Source organism: Aspergillus foveolatus, assembly GCF_047715535.1.
Source record: "Aspergillus foveolatus strain CBS 279.81 unplaced genomic scaffold BDW70scaffold_4, whole genome shotgun sequence".
Classification (NCBI taxonomy): Eukaryota; Fungi; Ascomycota; class Eurotiomycetes; order Eurotiales; family Aspergillaceae; genus Aspergillus; species Aspergillus foveolatus.
This window is the reverse complement of record NW_027396068.1, coordinates 120,504-135,546: the sequence shown is the minus strand read 5'-3', so window position 1 is coordinate 135,546 and position 15,043 is coordinate 120,504. Positions and strand designations below refer to the sequence as shown.

Genomic DNA, 15,043 nt, shown 5'->3' with positions numbered 1-15,043 from the left:
TCGCAGAGCGCCTAACTGGTGCATACTGGAGGTTCCGGCATATTGACAGCTTACCACAACCTCCCGTTCCAGTCTCACCCATTCATCTACCAAACCTGCCAGCATGCGTAATGCCTCAGCAGACGGGCTGATAGCCCCTTCGACCTCTACAGAGCACGAAAGGCGGCGGAAAGGCCTTCAGCGCCTGTCACACCAGACACGCGTACAGCCGAAAAAGGCCGTATAAAATTCAACAAGGACGCCGCTAGATGAGGAACCTTTCTCAATGAGCCGAGTGATTTTTAGACCATCAATAGGGACTTTCAACAATAGCAAAGATTTCTGCATTTACTATATTACAGACACCTACATATTATACTTTTATACGACGAACCTCGGGATAAGGGCTCAGCTATCTCGCAGGAAGATGTATTACAGCTCTTCAATGTTATGATGACGTGCATGATGAATCTTGATACGTAGATACTAACCAGAAGACACTATGGTGGCTTCCAGGATCAGAAGCAAGATAATCCAGGTCGAAATGCCAAATGCATATGTTCTGGACGGCTGTGCAGAAGTAATTGACTAGCAAAGCATAAGGTTTTTCTGTCAGGGCTTGAATGTTCGAAAAATAAGATATCCTCATTGGTTAAGAGCACATTTTATCACATTCACCTTCAGCCGGCTAATGCTTAGACCGCAGCTATGGGCCTATCACTTGGACATTCACTCACAGTTGCTGATTGCATGCTAGTCTTCATCTTCATCTTTAAGCAGTTAATATTGAATCCACCACTTGAAAAATTACTCAAAACTGATATTGCACCACGATATTTGAAAAATGCACTGCATTTGAACTGATGTTGAAGATATGTAGTGACTATAGGAATATATTTATCCTGAATATGGCTGAGCCTATAATCCACTTTCCTTGACAGAGTAAGTACGAGAGAAAAAAAAGACTTCAATGTTGAACTGGCCAGGAACAAGCCCACTACGCGTCCCGCGGTAATCAGACATGGGACAGGCTATTTCGACGACCGACCACGTTTAACAAGTTTGTTTTCTGGAAAATATTTCTTTGTCACCTCTAATTAAGCGCTAGGAGAGACGACCCCAAGCATGTAATACAGGCAGAAATCTCGGCCAGACCCTGGTAACTGAAAGTTATTGATATCAGTATAGGAAGTAGCATGTATGAGAGGTAGTCGCTTACGGTCAACATCTACTGGGCTTGTAAGAAAAAATACATAATTCAAAAAACTGTCGTTCAACCTAGTACTATAATACCGCTGAACACAGCGTGCATAGCCTCTATAGGATTTTTGAGAACTAATTTCACCATAGCAGACTCATTCTTTGCTTCTGCGACTCTAAAACAAAACTGGACTAGACTCTATTCTGGGGCGGAACAACTTCTTCCAGATAATCTATTGCAGGCATTCTATGCGTGTGTACCACTGGGTAAAGGCTAAAAGAGGGCCAAAGTCCCACGTATAATCGCACTGGACTTACTGCATGATTCAGGTTAATCCAGTAGAATAGTTCATGAAGCTCTGTATCTAGGCGCTCCTTTCCACGAGTCAGTAAATAGTAGAATAGCAGAATATTGGAGAGTATTTGAGTACAATAATCCCTACTTAAAACCCAGAACACGCTTCAAGGCCTGTAACCTTCGGCCTTTGCCTGGCCTTAATGATTCATGACGGTCCAGCTTTTGCCATTCCGTAAGAGCATCGCTGGAAGACAATGTTTCAGAGTGGGTAGCGCCTATATTTTTGGCACGAAGCGTAGCGCACTGTGCCATTAACTCTGAGGCTTCTGTGTTTTTACATATCGAATTGTATGTATAGGCAAGATTATGCATGCTGCGAAGAGTATCCGGATGCTCAGCTCCCAGTACTGCCATTCTTGTCTCCATGACCTGCACATTCAGCTTCTCAGCTTCGCTCCATCGGCCCTGACTCCAGTAGGTTGATGCCATATTTGCCATCCTGTTCAGAGTATCTGGATGCTCATAGCTATCTTTCTCCTTGTTTATCCTCATGAGCTTGCTACATAGTATCTCTGCCTCGGAATACCTCCCATCACTTGTAAGGCAACCTGAAACATTCTCAACCAATTCCATGTACTGTTCTAGTTGTAAAATAAACTCATTTTCATGCACAAGTACTAATGCATGGGGGAGATATTCTCGCCACAGCCCTCGGTTATAATGGCTGCTGTCCGGGAAGAGTTTCCCCAATTGATCAGCGACCCTTTGTATCCAGGGACTAAGAAGCCCGTTCTTTCTCAGCCAGTTCCGGGTCGCAATACGCACAAGTCTGTGCATGCTTATTTGTGTGCCTTGGCATTGAGTAAACGAGTACGCCTTTAGAAGGCCTAAGGCGTCAAGTTTCTTTTTGTCACTTAGTTGGTTAGGCAGAAGTGATGAGGGGATGTTTCGTGGGTCAAGACAGGCCATAAAAGATAGATAGTCTGCTGCTAATTGATTTTGCCGCTGAATTTGCTTTGATGATATTAACCAGGTAGTAATCACAGGGTTCTGAATATCGTTATAGCGTCCTGAGTCCTTGTAGTCTTCACTAAGGAGTTCCACGGCGTCTCGTTCCTCTTGTTGTAAAATCTTAAGGTATAGAGACAGACTTAGACGCTTTTTATTGATATATGCTGATGCCTGAGCAATCGCCAATGGAAAGTATGCCAGCTGTTCCAGGAAAGAAGTTGTGATGACAGGGTCCTGGAGCAGGTCTTTTTGTAATACTAGCCTGTTCAGGATATCATGAGCTGTTTTCTTGTCCACATCTGGGATTTGAATAACATTTGGTGACGTGAGCTCCACCGCAAGTTCCCCATTGCGGGTGTTAAAGAGAATGCGGCCCTGTTCGCTCTGGGGAAGGATCTCTTCAAGGGCTGGGGTTGTTGTTAACCACATTTCTGCATCATCCGCGTTATCAAGAATTAGCAGCCACTTTCCTGCCCGCTCAGAGCTCAGGTACAGCTTGACCTGTTCTTTCACCTCTGCTGGTTTCACTTCATGAAGTCCAAGTATGTGCGCAATATTCATGAAGGTCTGCTCAATCATCGCATAGCTAGTACAGGGGACCCAGAATACAGAGCACTCCCTGTCTTGGTTCCGTATGCGATGTGCCACCTCTAGGGCTGATTGTGTCTTTCCAACCCCTCCTAAACCGGTAATTGCAACCCTCTTAGGCCCATCTGGTGCTGTGAGCAGTCTCTCTAACTTCAATATTTCATCCTGGCGACCAACAAATCTTGGATTTCGTTCTAGCGAGACCATCCAGTGCCGCAATATATTGCGCTCCGAGGCATTGGATCCTGTTCGACATGTTCGGCAAACAGGCATGATTGATAACAAGAGTTTCGCATAGGCAGCTGCTGTTAAAGCTGCATAACCCTGCCATTGTTTCTGTTTATAGGAATCGCAATAGTCGCATATCCCCCGGATTACAAGTGTAGGTAGTTCGTCCATAAGGCCTGCTGCCTCTATCTCAAAGCAGAATATCCCATGTTGTCGAGCTAGACGGTCGCGTGTTTCTGAGTCCTTCATCACCTAACCCCCAGATGCAATCAGCCCGTAGTGGACATATGGCGTCCTGGCCTCGCGTGGTTGTCGTTTAATCAGCTGTTTTCATCGTATTTTTCACAGGTGTCTTCCCCGGATGTATGATGATAGAAGGAGTAGAATAAACGATCTGTGTAGTACTCTGGGGCCGCGAATCTTTCTGTCATTTCAGGGTTCTTCTCTAGGGCTTCCCGCACTATTTTAGAAAGCGCAGCCTTGCCCTCAATCATTTGTTTTGCCTCAAGCTGACCCATATGGGTCAAGAAAGCGTGTGGCGGCTTGTTCAGGGTGCCTGTTGGCTCGAGTATCCCGCCCTGAACAGCCTTGCCATAATCATACTGTATTACTCCACTATACTTTCCAACTGGCTTGCTGACCACCACATCGCCTAATCGAATATCATTATTTTTGCCCGGAACCCCGCCTCCAATTCCCACCATCAGCCCATATTAAAGCGGAGGAAACGTTAGACGCATGCGCGACACAACGGTTGCAGCAGAGACTGTTCCGTATACGCCAGCTGGTAGGCAGGCAATGACAATATAGTGGCTGTTCATCTCCTCAACTTCGTAAGCATTCGGATCGGCGGATGATTTGGGCAGGGGACTGTGGATTTTATCCAGCATGACACGGGCTGCTGCCATCTCCAGCGGCAAAGCGCATATCCAAGCAAACGTGTAGTCGTCGCGCGCTAAAGAGGTCATGGTCGCCCAGGGCGAGGAACAGGGCCAAATAAGAAATTCTTGAAGACGGAATCTTCAAGCCATAGCAGAAAGACAGCCGAAAGGACAGGAGAATGCGAAGCAAAATTCTTGAGGCTGAGGGAAGAGGGGTAAAAGCCACGTCCTCCTGCAAGGCTGCAAGGCTGTGCACCCAGCACCTCACAAATTACCTGAAATGAGGATTTAGGTTATTATTTGACAGGCAGTATAATAGTCAGGATTTAGCTCACCAAGGTTAGCCTTTCGGCTGAGTGGGAAGTTCAATAGAATCTAGTTGAAGGCCTCAGAGCCTCAACCAAGAACACACCTGCATCCATACATTACGACTGACTTTCGTCTAGAAATTGTTGTTTTGCTCCCTCTTGACTTATGCGGGGGCAGGAATGTCGCGAGTCATTTTAGGGTTCACGACTCGAAAGGAGTGCCCTTTCATCCGGTGGTCGTGGTCGCCTGTTCCGACCGATTAACCCAGTGCTTTCAGGGCAGGGTCTATATTTGTCTCTTAAACCTGGAGCTTCATAGCTACCATCTGCCCGCGCCGGATATTCCTGGAATGTCCGTGCGACTGGACAGACCCTCGAGGTGGTCCTGACAGACTTGGTCAATATGCCCATCCTTCTGACTCTCAGCATCCTGCCCGCACTTATCTACCTGCCACGATAGAGCATGATGGGTGGTCCAATTTATATTGCCTTGCTCTATATACTTTACAGTCTGCTAGCTATAGCTCCCTGATCCTTGCATGGGAACTAGTTGGAGCACTATTTCCCTGGGTAGCAGACAAGGATTCCACATCAGGCTTCTTGGTGGTATATGCTTCCCAGAGGAAGCTGCTAGTCCCTTAGAGACTCTACTTCTCGGGCCCCTATATATATGACCGCGCCGCATCGTATCACCATAACCCTGGTTACTTTGCAAGGATGCGCGCTGCTAGGTTACAGCCCTTCCCGTTTGAGGAACGATTTGGGGTGTCATCTTGCAGTAGGCGATCGTAGTGACCGGGCCATTCGCCACCCCCCAGTCATTCAACAAAGTACTAATTATACTGCCAACTAAGTTTGTTTGTTTGCTAATATTCACCGTCGAATCCTCATCTACAGCTCGACTGAATTCTCGATATTCTACCTATTAGATGTGCATACATCGCCCATAAATAATGTGGTACTTGCGTTGGAGGCGTTGCAGCCCCAGAACGCCCAATTCGTCATCCTCTCCAGGGTGGTAATGAATTTTGATGTGCCAACAGATATTGAACGTGACGCAGAATGGTTTGGAGACCGAGGGGTGAATGACTGGTCTGTTGGTCTTCGATTTCGCTCGGTCCTTCCTTTCTAAATAGCCGATGCTATGAACGGTAGCACTGGAGTAGAACAGATCTAGTGGAGATGCCACCAAGACGTGGTGGTCTTGGACAGGGGGCGATAGCGAATAGACCCCTTCTTCTAACGCTCCCTGGCCCTAAAAACAAGCTTAACCTTTAGGGGATGTGAACTCCCGGCTAGCCCTAACCTTAGCGGTCAGGCCAGATGGCGGGCCCGGTTATTCTTAACGTTAGCGATCAGGAGGCGCCTTTCGATAACATCCTCGTATCTGCGTGGCCAACGGGCCGACTAGTCGGTCAGCCAAGGGCCACCCACATTCTTCTGCAAGGCTGCCGATCTACGGCAATTTCAGGTCTATTTAAGATCGCTGCTCGATCCTCAGGATCATCTTCGGGCGCTGTTCACATGAGCAAACAACGCACATTTCGCATTTCTTTACAATGACTGGCAGGATGCATCCTTTCGACCCTCTCTCCCCAGAGGAGATCACCAAGGTTTGTCCGTGTCATCATCATCAGACCAACCTCATTGCTAGTAATTTTGCTAATTATGCAAGGTTGCGACCATCGTTCGTGGACAATTCCCCGGGCAATCGCCAGCCTTTCGTTTCATCACGCTCAAAGAGCCAGCAAAGCAGGAAATGCTGCCCTTCTTAGAGAGTGAGCATCGTGGCATCCCAGCAGCGAAACGGCCTGGTCGTGTTTCTCGCGTCCAAGTAGTTCTACGCGGGAACGATGGAGCCAACCAGCTCCGAGAGCTTCTGGTAAATCTGGACTCGACGGATGTACTCAAGAATGACCGCCTGGTGGGCAGGCACTCATACATCGACTCGGACTATATGAGACTCGTCGAATCCGCTTGTCTGGCGGATCAACGAGTACAGGACGAGATTAAGAAGCTCAAGTTGCCACCTAGCTCGACGGTTATCGTTGAGCCGTGGGCCTATGGAACGGATGGCACATATGACGGGTTGGAGAGAGTTACAATGGTGCGATTAATAAATCCCATTTGTTCCTCTCGATAGTCTGAAATCTTGGCTTCTTCTGACTTCGGTCCAGTGCTGGTTCTACTTACGCCTTCTCGACAATCCGGATGCTAACTATTATGCCTATCCCCTGGATTTGTGCGCAGAGGTGTCTGAGCAGATAAAGGTCATCAAGATCTACTACCTCCCATCAGCCCAAAATGACCGAATAAGTGACCAAGCGCGACCGTTTGATATCAATAAAATCCACTCCACAGTAGAAAGCGAGTACCATCCGAGCTTGCGTCCCCCTCCCCGGACCACGACCAAGCCCTACCAGGTGGTCCAGCCAGAAGGCCCGTCGTTTACCATAAAGGGTAACCACATCTCGTGGGAGAAGTGGACAATGCGCGTAGGGTTTAACTATCGGGAGGGTCTGACGCTCCACGACATCTGCTACGATGGACGGAGCCTATTCTACCGTCTCTCCCTGTCCGAGATGTTTGTGCCCTATGGAGACCCGCGCTCGCCTTATCCTCGCAAGGCTGCATTTGACCTGGGAAGCGACGGGGCTGGCATCAATGCCAACAACCTTCGCCTGGGATGTGACTGCCTAGGCCTGATTAAATACTTTGATGGTTGGCACAACACTTCTTCTGGGGAACCACTGAAACTCCCCAATGTGGTCTGCTGCCACGAACAGGACGATGGCATTCTCTGGAAACACACCAACTTCCGCACACAGAACGCCGTCGTGACTCGGGCACGCATCCTAGTGCTGCAGACAATCATCACCGTCAGCAACTATGAATATATCTTTGCCTTTCAGTTCAGTCAAGACGCATCTATCCACTACGAGGTGCGGGCCACGGGCATTCTCTCCACCTGTCCAATCAACCTCGGTGACCAGGTTCCCTACGGGACGATCGTGGGCCCTGGCGTTCTCGCTCCCTATCACCAACACCTATTCTGCCTCCGGATGGATCCCTGGCTCGATGGCGATACTCGCAACTCTCTGCAGGTTGAGGAGTCACATCCCATGCCGGTCAATGACCCATCCATCCACAACCCATTGGGCGTCGGCTACAGCACGACCTCCGTGATTGTTCCTGATGAAACGGGTCTCGACTTAGACTTCACTAAGAACCGGTCATTCAAGTTGATTAATGAAAATAAAATCAACCCTACAACGAAAACGCCCGTCGGATTCAAACTCCTTCCCGCATACAGCCAAATGCTCCTCGCCCACCCATATTCTTACCATTCCAAGCGCTCTGAGTTCGGCGCTCATGCCGTCTGGGTAACCCGATACGACGATGAAGAGATGTTCCCTGCAGGTCAGTATACAATGCAGTCAAGCGGCGGCGAGGGTATCAACTCGGCCATCACAAGGCGCCGCAACGATCCTGGAAGCAAAACTTCTGTCCGTAACGAGGACATTGTTCTCTGGCACACCTTTGGATCGACACATAATCCGCGGATTGAAGATTGGCCTGTCATGCCAATGGACAGGATGGTTGTTGGATTGAAGCCGGTCAACTTCTTCAGTGGGAACCCTGGCCTGGATGTTCCTGTTTCGACGCAGGAGAGGAACCGGAGTGTGCTGGTAGAAGGAGACACAGTGGTATCGACGTCAGATGCTTGTTGTCGCTTATAGACAGTTGTCGAAGCGAAAATATTCTCATTTCTTTGGTGTATCTGGCAAAATCCCGTGTCTTGCGCTATTACTGGTTGTTTCCTGGCCGGTGTCTATAGTGACTGCTCATAGCTCGCCGCGTATTCTACGTGGAGTTCACACTTCCTGAACCTGCGCTCCATTGCATATTTTTCTCATAGTGAATAAAATCCCCAGCTTAAGGCAACTCTTAGCCCGGATATTTTTGGGCCAGAAACAACCTGTAACCAAGGCACAATAGATGATAGTCTACATTTAAATTGCCACTTACCCCTTGTCTATTTCTTTATCACTCCCTACCCTTCTCTCCTTTTTCGTGGAATACTTTAAGGCCTTCCAGACCTTCGACATTTTTGTAGACGTTCTTCAATAAAACAGCCCGTCTTCTAGGATTATGAGATAATATCATAGTATTGATAGTGTTGTTAGTAAAAGGTATCCTGTCTTGCTCGGGGTTATATATACCTAGTTATACCTAGTCTTCTCCCTAGAAATCTCTGCACTAATAGCTCTATTACCTTTCTCCAGGACTGCTTTTAATTCTTTCTTAGCCTTGAAAAGTATTTCCACTTTAAACCACGGTATGCCCTTTGTATGGTACGGATCCTGTCAGGCCCTCAAACCAGAAAACGAGGCCCTTGGAGAAATAATCAAGGAAGCTTCGAAGATTAACCAAGACTTAGGCACCTTCTCTGAAAAATATCATCCTAGCAAAACCAGTAGACTCAGCTGCTATTTTAAGTAGACTTGGTTATAACTTTGTTGGTTTGTATCATTGACATATATTTAGGACCCTAAGACAGCTCTTACCCTGGGAAATCTCTGATATATAGTTTCATAACATTTTTTTTTCCTGTATTAAATTTATGTGGATATTAATCACTGTAAGACAATTAGAGGACCTATGAGCTTAGGAGCACCATACGGAACTTCCTTATCATAAAGCTTCATAGCAGAGTAAGTAACTGAGAGATTATATATGCCTTTAGACAACTGGCTCAGGCCGATTCAATTGAACTCGCTGTCTGAATCCAATATCTGGGATCTTTCTAAATATATCATCATTGAAACTGAGAATAGTCGAAATCGCACAGGATGAGGCTGAGAGGTTGGCTATCCGCCGCCCGAGTCGATTCAACCACAGATCCCTCCGTGCTAAACTTCAATCGCAAGAGCTACATCGCCACAGATTATAACAGTCTTCAAGATCTCGCGACAGCCAATATACCTAGTCAAGAGATATTTCTCTCACCTCTAGCGAGCGTAATACGGCTGTTCCACCAATGACCTGCAACGCCAACCCATTCGAAGACTCGTCTGGAAAGATCAAATCCGAGATAACCACCTCACCCTGCCCGCCAAATACTTCCACCGAGCAGGTGTCCACAAGGGCGCGAAACTGGACGACTCCAGAGGCGTCTGGTCGTAGAGGCGCCGTGTGAACGCCTCCGGCCGCCGGGTCATATGAAATAAACCCACTAGTTGTGCGGTCAACAGAAAGTGTTGCATTGGACTGGCGATACTGAATGACCGTCTCCTGAGAACCTGCCTTTCTGACGGCGAGCGAGAGGACGGTATCGGCGTCGGCGGAGAATGCAATACGGATGTCCAGTGCGGTTCCACCGACCGAGGAGAGGAGAACTTGACCAGGGGATATTGTCTGGTTCTTAACTGAGACTAATGGCGTGCTGACGGTATCGAGGTTGCTGACCGGCTGCTGAAGGAAATACTGACCGGTCTGAGTTTGGTGAAGTGATAGCGTCCGGGGGAACGACAACATCCCCTTCCAGGTGTTAGTTGGAGGATTGGCGCCATAGCTGTTCGAAACCGCCGCTAGGATTCGTTGCCCATCTGAGTCCGGGAGATTCTCCCAGCTTAGTGCGCCGTCAAAGTCGCGGCCGTAGTCCAGCCATAACGTGGAAACGTTGACGGGATTCGGATGGAACACCGTCCCGTCGAACGAGCCTGTCAGGGCAAGGACGCCATTGCCACCAGCAGGAGAGCCCTCTGCTGGGGTAAAAATAAGTACCCAGGTGGTCTTATCCGTACCGTGGACCGGTACCTCGAACATATCGGGCACCTCCCAACCCTTGATTGCGGATGGTAGACCTGGTACTTGCGTCGAGGTAAGGTCGCTCGCCCATGACCAGCGTTTTGCGTCGACCGATGTCCAGAAGCTCATCTTGTTCTGCCCCCCGTGCGCAAGGACCATAATCCATTTTCCAGAATCGGCGTGGAAAAACACTTTAGGGTCGCGGGTTTCCAAGCCGCCAGTAGCATCATGGGGGGCTTCTTGGGCTGCAGATATAACAGGATTTCCTTCAAATTTCGTCCATGTCTCGCCGGCGTCAATGCTAAATGCTAGTCGCTGGTCCTGCGTACCGTTGGAAGGGAAATATCCGGTGTACCAGGCGAGATAGGGCGGGTTGCCCGAGGTGCCCAAGCCAGACGTGTTCTCGGCGTCGTAGTAGGAGGTTCCAGTGAAGGCTTCGATGCCGTTCTCGCTGGTGATTGCCAAAGGCTCATGCGCCCAGTGGACAAGGTCACTGCTGGTGGCATGTCCCCAGTTCAGGTTACCCCAAACGTTAGCCGTTGGGTTGTGTTGATAGAAAAGATGCCAGGTTGAACCGATCTTGATCAGGCCATTGGGCTCGTTCATCCAGTTTTTCTCAGGGACAAAGTGGAAAACAGGACGATAGTCGTCCGCAAGGGCCTGTCCGGCAAGGAGACACAAAATAGGCAGAAACATGACTGATAAATCGGGAGGCTTCTTTATATCAGGAGGGGATGTAGCAGACGAGCTTGGTACCTTCATCTTCGTGAAAGCCAGACCCTTTTTATACCCCGTCGGACACGCCTTCTAAACAATTCCCATTCTCGCAAAGCAATCCTATACAGTATGAGGTGAAATGTGATGATGGTGAGTCGCATGCTCTAAGTAGATGAAGATCTGCGTTCTCCGCAATGACAGAATGCCCATGGGGTGAGCTAAGCCTTCATGCAGTATCTGGAGTAGAAAGAGAATGACAGGGAGTTTGGCCTATACTTCGTACATTAGGGCTGGTCTTCGCACAGACAGGGCGGCCCACCTCGCGGAGTGTCTGCAGCCTTCCGCGACCGGTCTCCAAGGGCAGACTCCCTGCTCCAGGGAGTCCTGGCCATCGTTGGATCCCCGATTACCCAGTCAAAGATGTAAAGCAGATCGTTCGTTGCGTGATCACCAACAGACTCGCACACCATTGCGGGGAATGCGTGGCTGCACGCTTAGAGATACCGAAGGCTCGTATAGAATTTCCCCAGGGGAACTTGCAGCATGCGGTAATAACTGGACGACTCCGCGGTACCGGCTGGGCGTAAACGAAGGTCTCGTATTCCGTTGGTCAATAATAAGGAGGAGACTGGCGTTAGGCACTTCCCATAACCAGGTCTATATTATCCAGGAACACTGCCTACTGGAAGGAAATCCAATCAACGTCTTTCTTATCTAACTGCGCACTCTGATGTGCACCAACTCAAGCAGCAATGAAGCTCAATATCTTCACCAGTGCTATTCTACTTTGCAAGTCCGCCTTCCCAGTGGCTGCCTCACGCCTCGACGAGCCATACACGGAAGTCTACCGTCCACAGTACCATTTTAGTCCGAAGAAAAACTGGATGAACGACCCGAACGGACTCATCTATGATGCTGACGACGGGATCTACCATCTCTACTTCCAGTATAACCCTGGGGGCACGACATGGGGCGCAATGTCGTGGGGTCATGCGACGAGCAGAGATCTGATGCATTGGACTGAGCGCCCGGTGGCTCTCCGTGTCAAGGGTTTCCCCGATAACATCACGGAGATGTTCTTCTCGGGGACAGTTGTAGTGGATGAGTCGAACACGAGTGGTCTTGGGCGGAAGGGCAAAGTGCCCTGGGTTGCTATGTACACATCCTATGTGAGCGAGGCTATTGGTGCGCGATCTGAGGTAGAGTTGCTAACGTAGTGATATAGTACCCAACGGAACAAGTCCTTCCAAGTGGGAAACGCGTCCGGAAGGATCAGCAGGCGCAATCCATAGCCTACAGTCTCGACAAGGGCATGACGTGGACTACGTACGATGCCGCAAACCCCGTGATTGCCGAACCGCCTGCCCCATATCATGACCAGAACCTGGAGTTCCGGGATCCGAGTGTCTTCTGGCACGTAGAAACACACCGCTGGGTGGCGGTGGTTAGCCTTGCAAAATTACACAAGATTCTCATCTACACGTCGCAGGATCTGAAGCGGTGGGACTGGGTTAGCGAGTTTGGCCCGGCAAATGCGGTCGGTGGCGTATGGGAGTGCCCAAGCATCTTTCCACTTACCCTAGACGACAGCCAGCAGGACAAATGGGTGCTGATGCTGGGTCTCAACCCTGGCGGGCCACCGGGCACGATAGGCTCGGGCACGCAGTACATCGTGGGCGACTTCAACGGCACTACATTCACGGCAGATACAGACAGCATTTATGACGGAAGCGGCCCGAACGATGGCATGACCTTTGAGGACTTTGAAGGTGAAGAGTCCCTGGCTGCCCGGGGCTGGGCAACCACTGGTGACTTTATCAATGCATCGCCGGTCAGGGGCACTCTATCCGGGCAGAATACTGTGACGGGATTTCTAGGACAACAACTCTTCAATACTTTCCTTAACGGTGATGCAACAACAGGCACACTCACATCAACGCCATTTGATATAGCATATAATTACATCAATTTCCTCGTGGGCGGCGGCAATGATATCAACAAGACCGCGATTCGACTAAATGTCAATGGCAAGACAGTCCATGCTTCTACAGGCTCCAATGATGAGCACCTCACCTGGCAGAGCTGGGACGTCAGCTCGCTGCAGGGCCAACGCGCGGTGATCGAGATAATCGACAACGCTTCCGATGGCTGGGGTCACATCAACATCGACCAAATCTGTTTCTCCAACACCCGCGCCACGGACCAGAGTGCAAACTGGCTTGACTGGGGCCCAGACTTCTACGCGGCGCTGAGCTTCAATGGTCTCGATCGTGACCAACGCACGATCCTCGCGTGGATGAGTAACTGGCAGTATGGGGCTGCCATCCCGACAGACCCGTGGCGCAGTGCGATGACGGTTCCTCGACGCCTTGCGCTCAAGACAATTGATGGAAAGCCCAGCCTAGTGCAGCAGCCCGCAGGGAGATGGCGATCGCGCGGGAACCATGGCAGAGAATTCTCCTTTCGCGCCGTCGACGGCGTACGTCCTCTAGGGCGGCTCGGGAAAGCACTGGATATTGAATTGACTTTCTCCAGTAAAAAGTCGCCCTCCAATGGTCTGGGGCAATTTGGAGTATCCATTGCTGCAACAAAGGGCTACCAGTACGGAACTCGGGTTGGCTATGATTTCGCAACACAGCAAGTCTTTGTTGACCGTACTAGGTCTGGAGATGTGTCTTTCGATGCTACTTTCCCTGGTGTATATCACGCTCCCCTGTCCAACTCAGCAAATGGAACAGTTTCTCTGCGTATCCTGCTCGATTGGTCGAGCGTTGAGGTGTTTGGAGCTCACGGCGAGGCCACGATCACAAGCCAGATCTTCCCAGGACCGGATGCCGTGTACGGGCAACTCTTTTCTAGTGGCGGGCAGACCAGGAATGTCAGTCTGCGGGTGAGAGAGATACAGTCGACATGGAATTAATGCACGATAAACATCAATATAAAGGGATTGTTGCATGGAGAGTGATGCAGTTCGCTCTGGTATTCGGGGCGAGAGCAGGAATACAGCAGCAGGGCCAGTACAAGACCTGAATAGCAGAGAGGTCAAATATATACACCGTATTGAGTCACTCTGCACTCCAGTATTCAAGAATCACATTAAAAAGGCTTTGGGCGTTTGTTCCATTGACGTAGATTCAGCGAGGCTGGGCCCTACTGACGCCAGTCATTTCCGGGCTTGTTGTAGAGAATCGTATTGTACAAGCATCTAGGCTCGGCTGAATAGCTTCTGGTGCTAGTTCTGCATTGTACGCAGTGTCCAACGGTGAATGTCAGTTTGTAGACTTTAGAGGGTGCCATCCTTAACTGAGAGCATGCAATGCAGGCTGCCTGAACTATTTGCTCAAGCATCTAATCAGGACTGTACACGAAGCCAAGATGAAAGGGCTTAAAGTTCCTTTCTCCGCTTCGTAAGACGTCTTGCAATATTTGGGCAACATACTGCCGCCAAGTGTCCGTCATTGCAACGTTGTATGAGGTATCATCGTCTGTGGTGAGCTGTATCAATTACTCAAGCTTCAGGGTCACCTTAACTGTTGCAGACCTGCTAGTACCTGGTAATGAGGGCTGTCGACGTACCCGCGTTAGTCCCTCGGTGCTAATGACATGGAAAAGATTAGATGATAGTATCACCGGCATTTGTGAAGGCTGTTGCTAGAATCACCCGCGGCACCTGCCAAAGCGTCAGTAGAGAACCATACTCCATCCTACAGGGCGTGTCAGCCATACCCCGGCACCCAGCCTCTTACCGATGATTCGCGACAGTTGTTGATCGGCAGTCCGCATAGATCGGCCATACCTGATTCGGTTTGCGGCCAACTGGCGTCCGACGCGACCACTGGGCGCTGGGCCCATCTCGCGGAGCGCTTGTCCGTCTCCGCGAACCTACTATAGCAGACGTACAATTAGTGGAATGACAAGCATTAGTGGAAAGAGAACATGGAAGTGGTATTGCACCCGGGCGCCACAGCAGCATGGTGAATAACAAGATGCAGTACCCATCCTATGTTTCGTATTCCGGGGAC

The 15,043-nt window shown here is 49.7% G+C and overlaps 4 protein-coding genes across 4 annotated transcripts; 2 read left to right on the top strand and 2 right to left on the bottom strand.

Annotated features, from left to right (window-relative positions):
- Positions 1 to 1,618: 1,618 nt before the first annotated feature.
- BDW70DRAFT_147336 (uncharacterized protein) lies at positions 1,619 to 4,272 on the bottom strand (the record flags this gene model as incomplete). The annotated part of the gene is made up of 13 exons (XM_073738699.1): positions 1,619 to 1,884; positions 2,041 to 2,491; positions 2,522 to 2,595; positions 2,629 to 2,953; positions 2,990 to 3,055; positions 3,089 to 3,144; positions 3,175 to 3,220; positions 3,254 to 3,412; positions 3,455 to 3,489; positions 3,529 to 3,556; positions 3,590 to 3,599; positions 3,710 to 3,992; positions 4,041 to 4,272. 13 exons carry the CDS (start codon positions 4,270 to 4,272, stop codon positions 1,619 to 1,621), a joined length of 2,031 nt encoding a protein of 676 aa, XP_073599840.1.
- Positions 4,273 to 6,029: 1,757 nt separating this feature from the next.
- On the top strand, positions 6,030 to 8,284 carry BDW70DRAFT_169452 (amine oxidase). The gene is made up of 3 exons (XM_073742687.1): positions 6,030 to 6,106; positions 6,169 to 6,600; positions 6,671 to 8,284. Exons 1-3 carry the CDS (start codon positions 6,053 to 6,055, stop codon positions 8,231 to 8,233), a joined length of 2,049 nt encoding a protein of 682 aa, XP_073599839.1. The 5' UTR covers positions 6,030 to 6,052; the 3' UTR covers positions 8,234 to 8,284.
- A 1,195-nt stretch (positions 8,285 to 9,479) lies between these two features.
- BDW70DRAFT_147334 (glycoside hydrolase family 32 protein) lies at positions 9,480 to 11,000 on the bottom strand (the record flags this gene model as incomplete). Its single annotated transcript, XM_073738698.1, has 1 exon — positions 9,480 to 11,000. One exon carries the CDS (start codon positions 10,998 to 11,000, stop codon positions 9,480 to 9,482), a length of 1,521 nt encoding a protein of 506 aa, XP_073599838.1.
- Positions 11,001 to 11,773: 773 nt separating this feature from the next.
- Positions 11,774 to 13,941, top strand: BDW70DRAFT_169449 (glycoside hydrolase family 32 protein; the record flags this gene model as incomplete). Its single annotated transcript, XM_073742686.1, has 2 exons — positions 11,774 to 12,190; positions 12,247 to 13,941. The coding sequence occupies 2 exons, from the start codon at positions 11,774 to 11,776 to the stop codon at positions 13,939 to 13,941; spliced, it is 2,112 nt and encodes a 703-aa protein (XP_073599837.1).
- Positions 13,942 to 15,043: the final 1,102 nt, after the last annotated feature.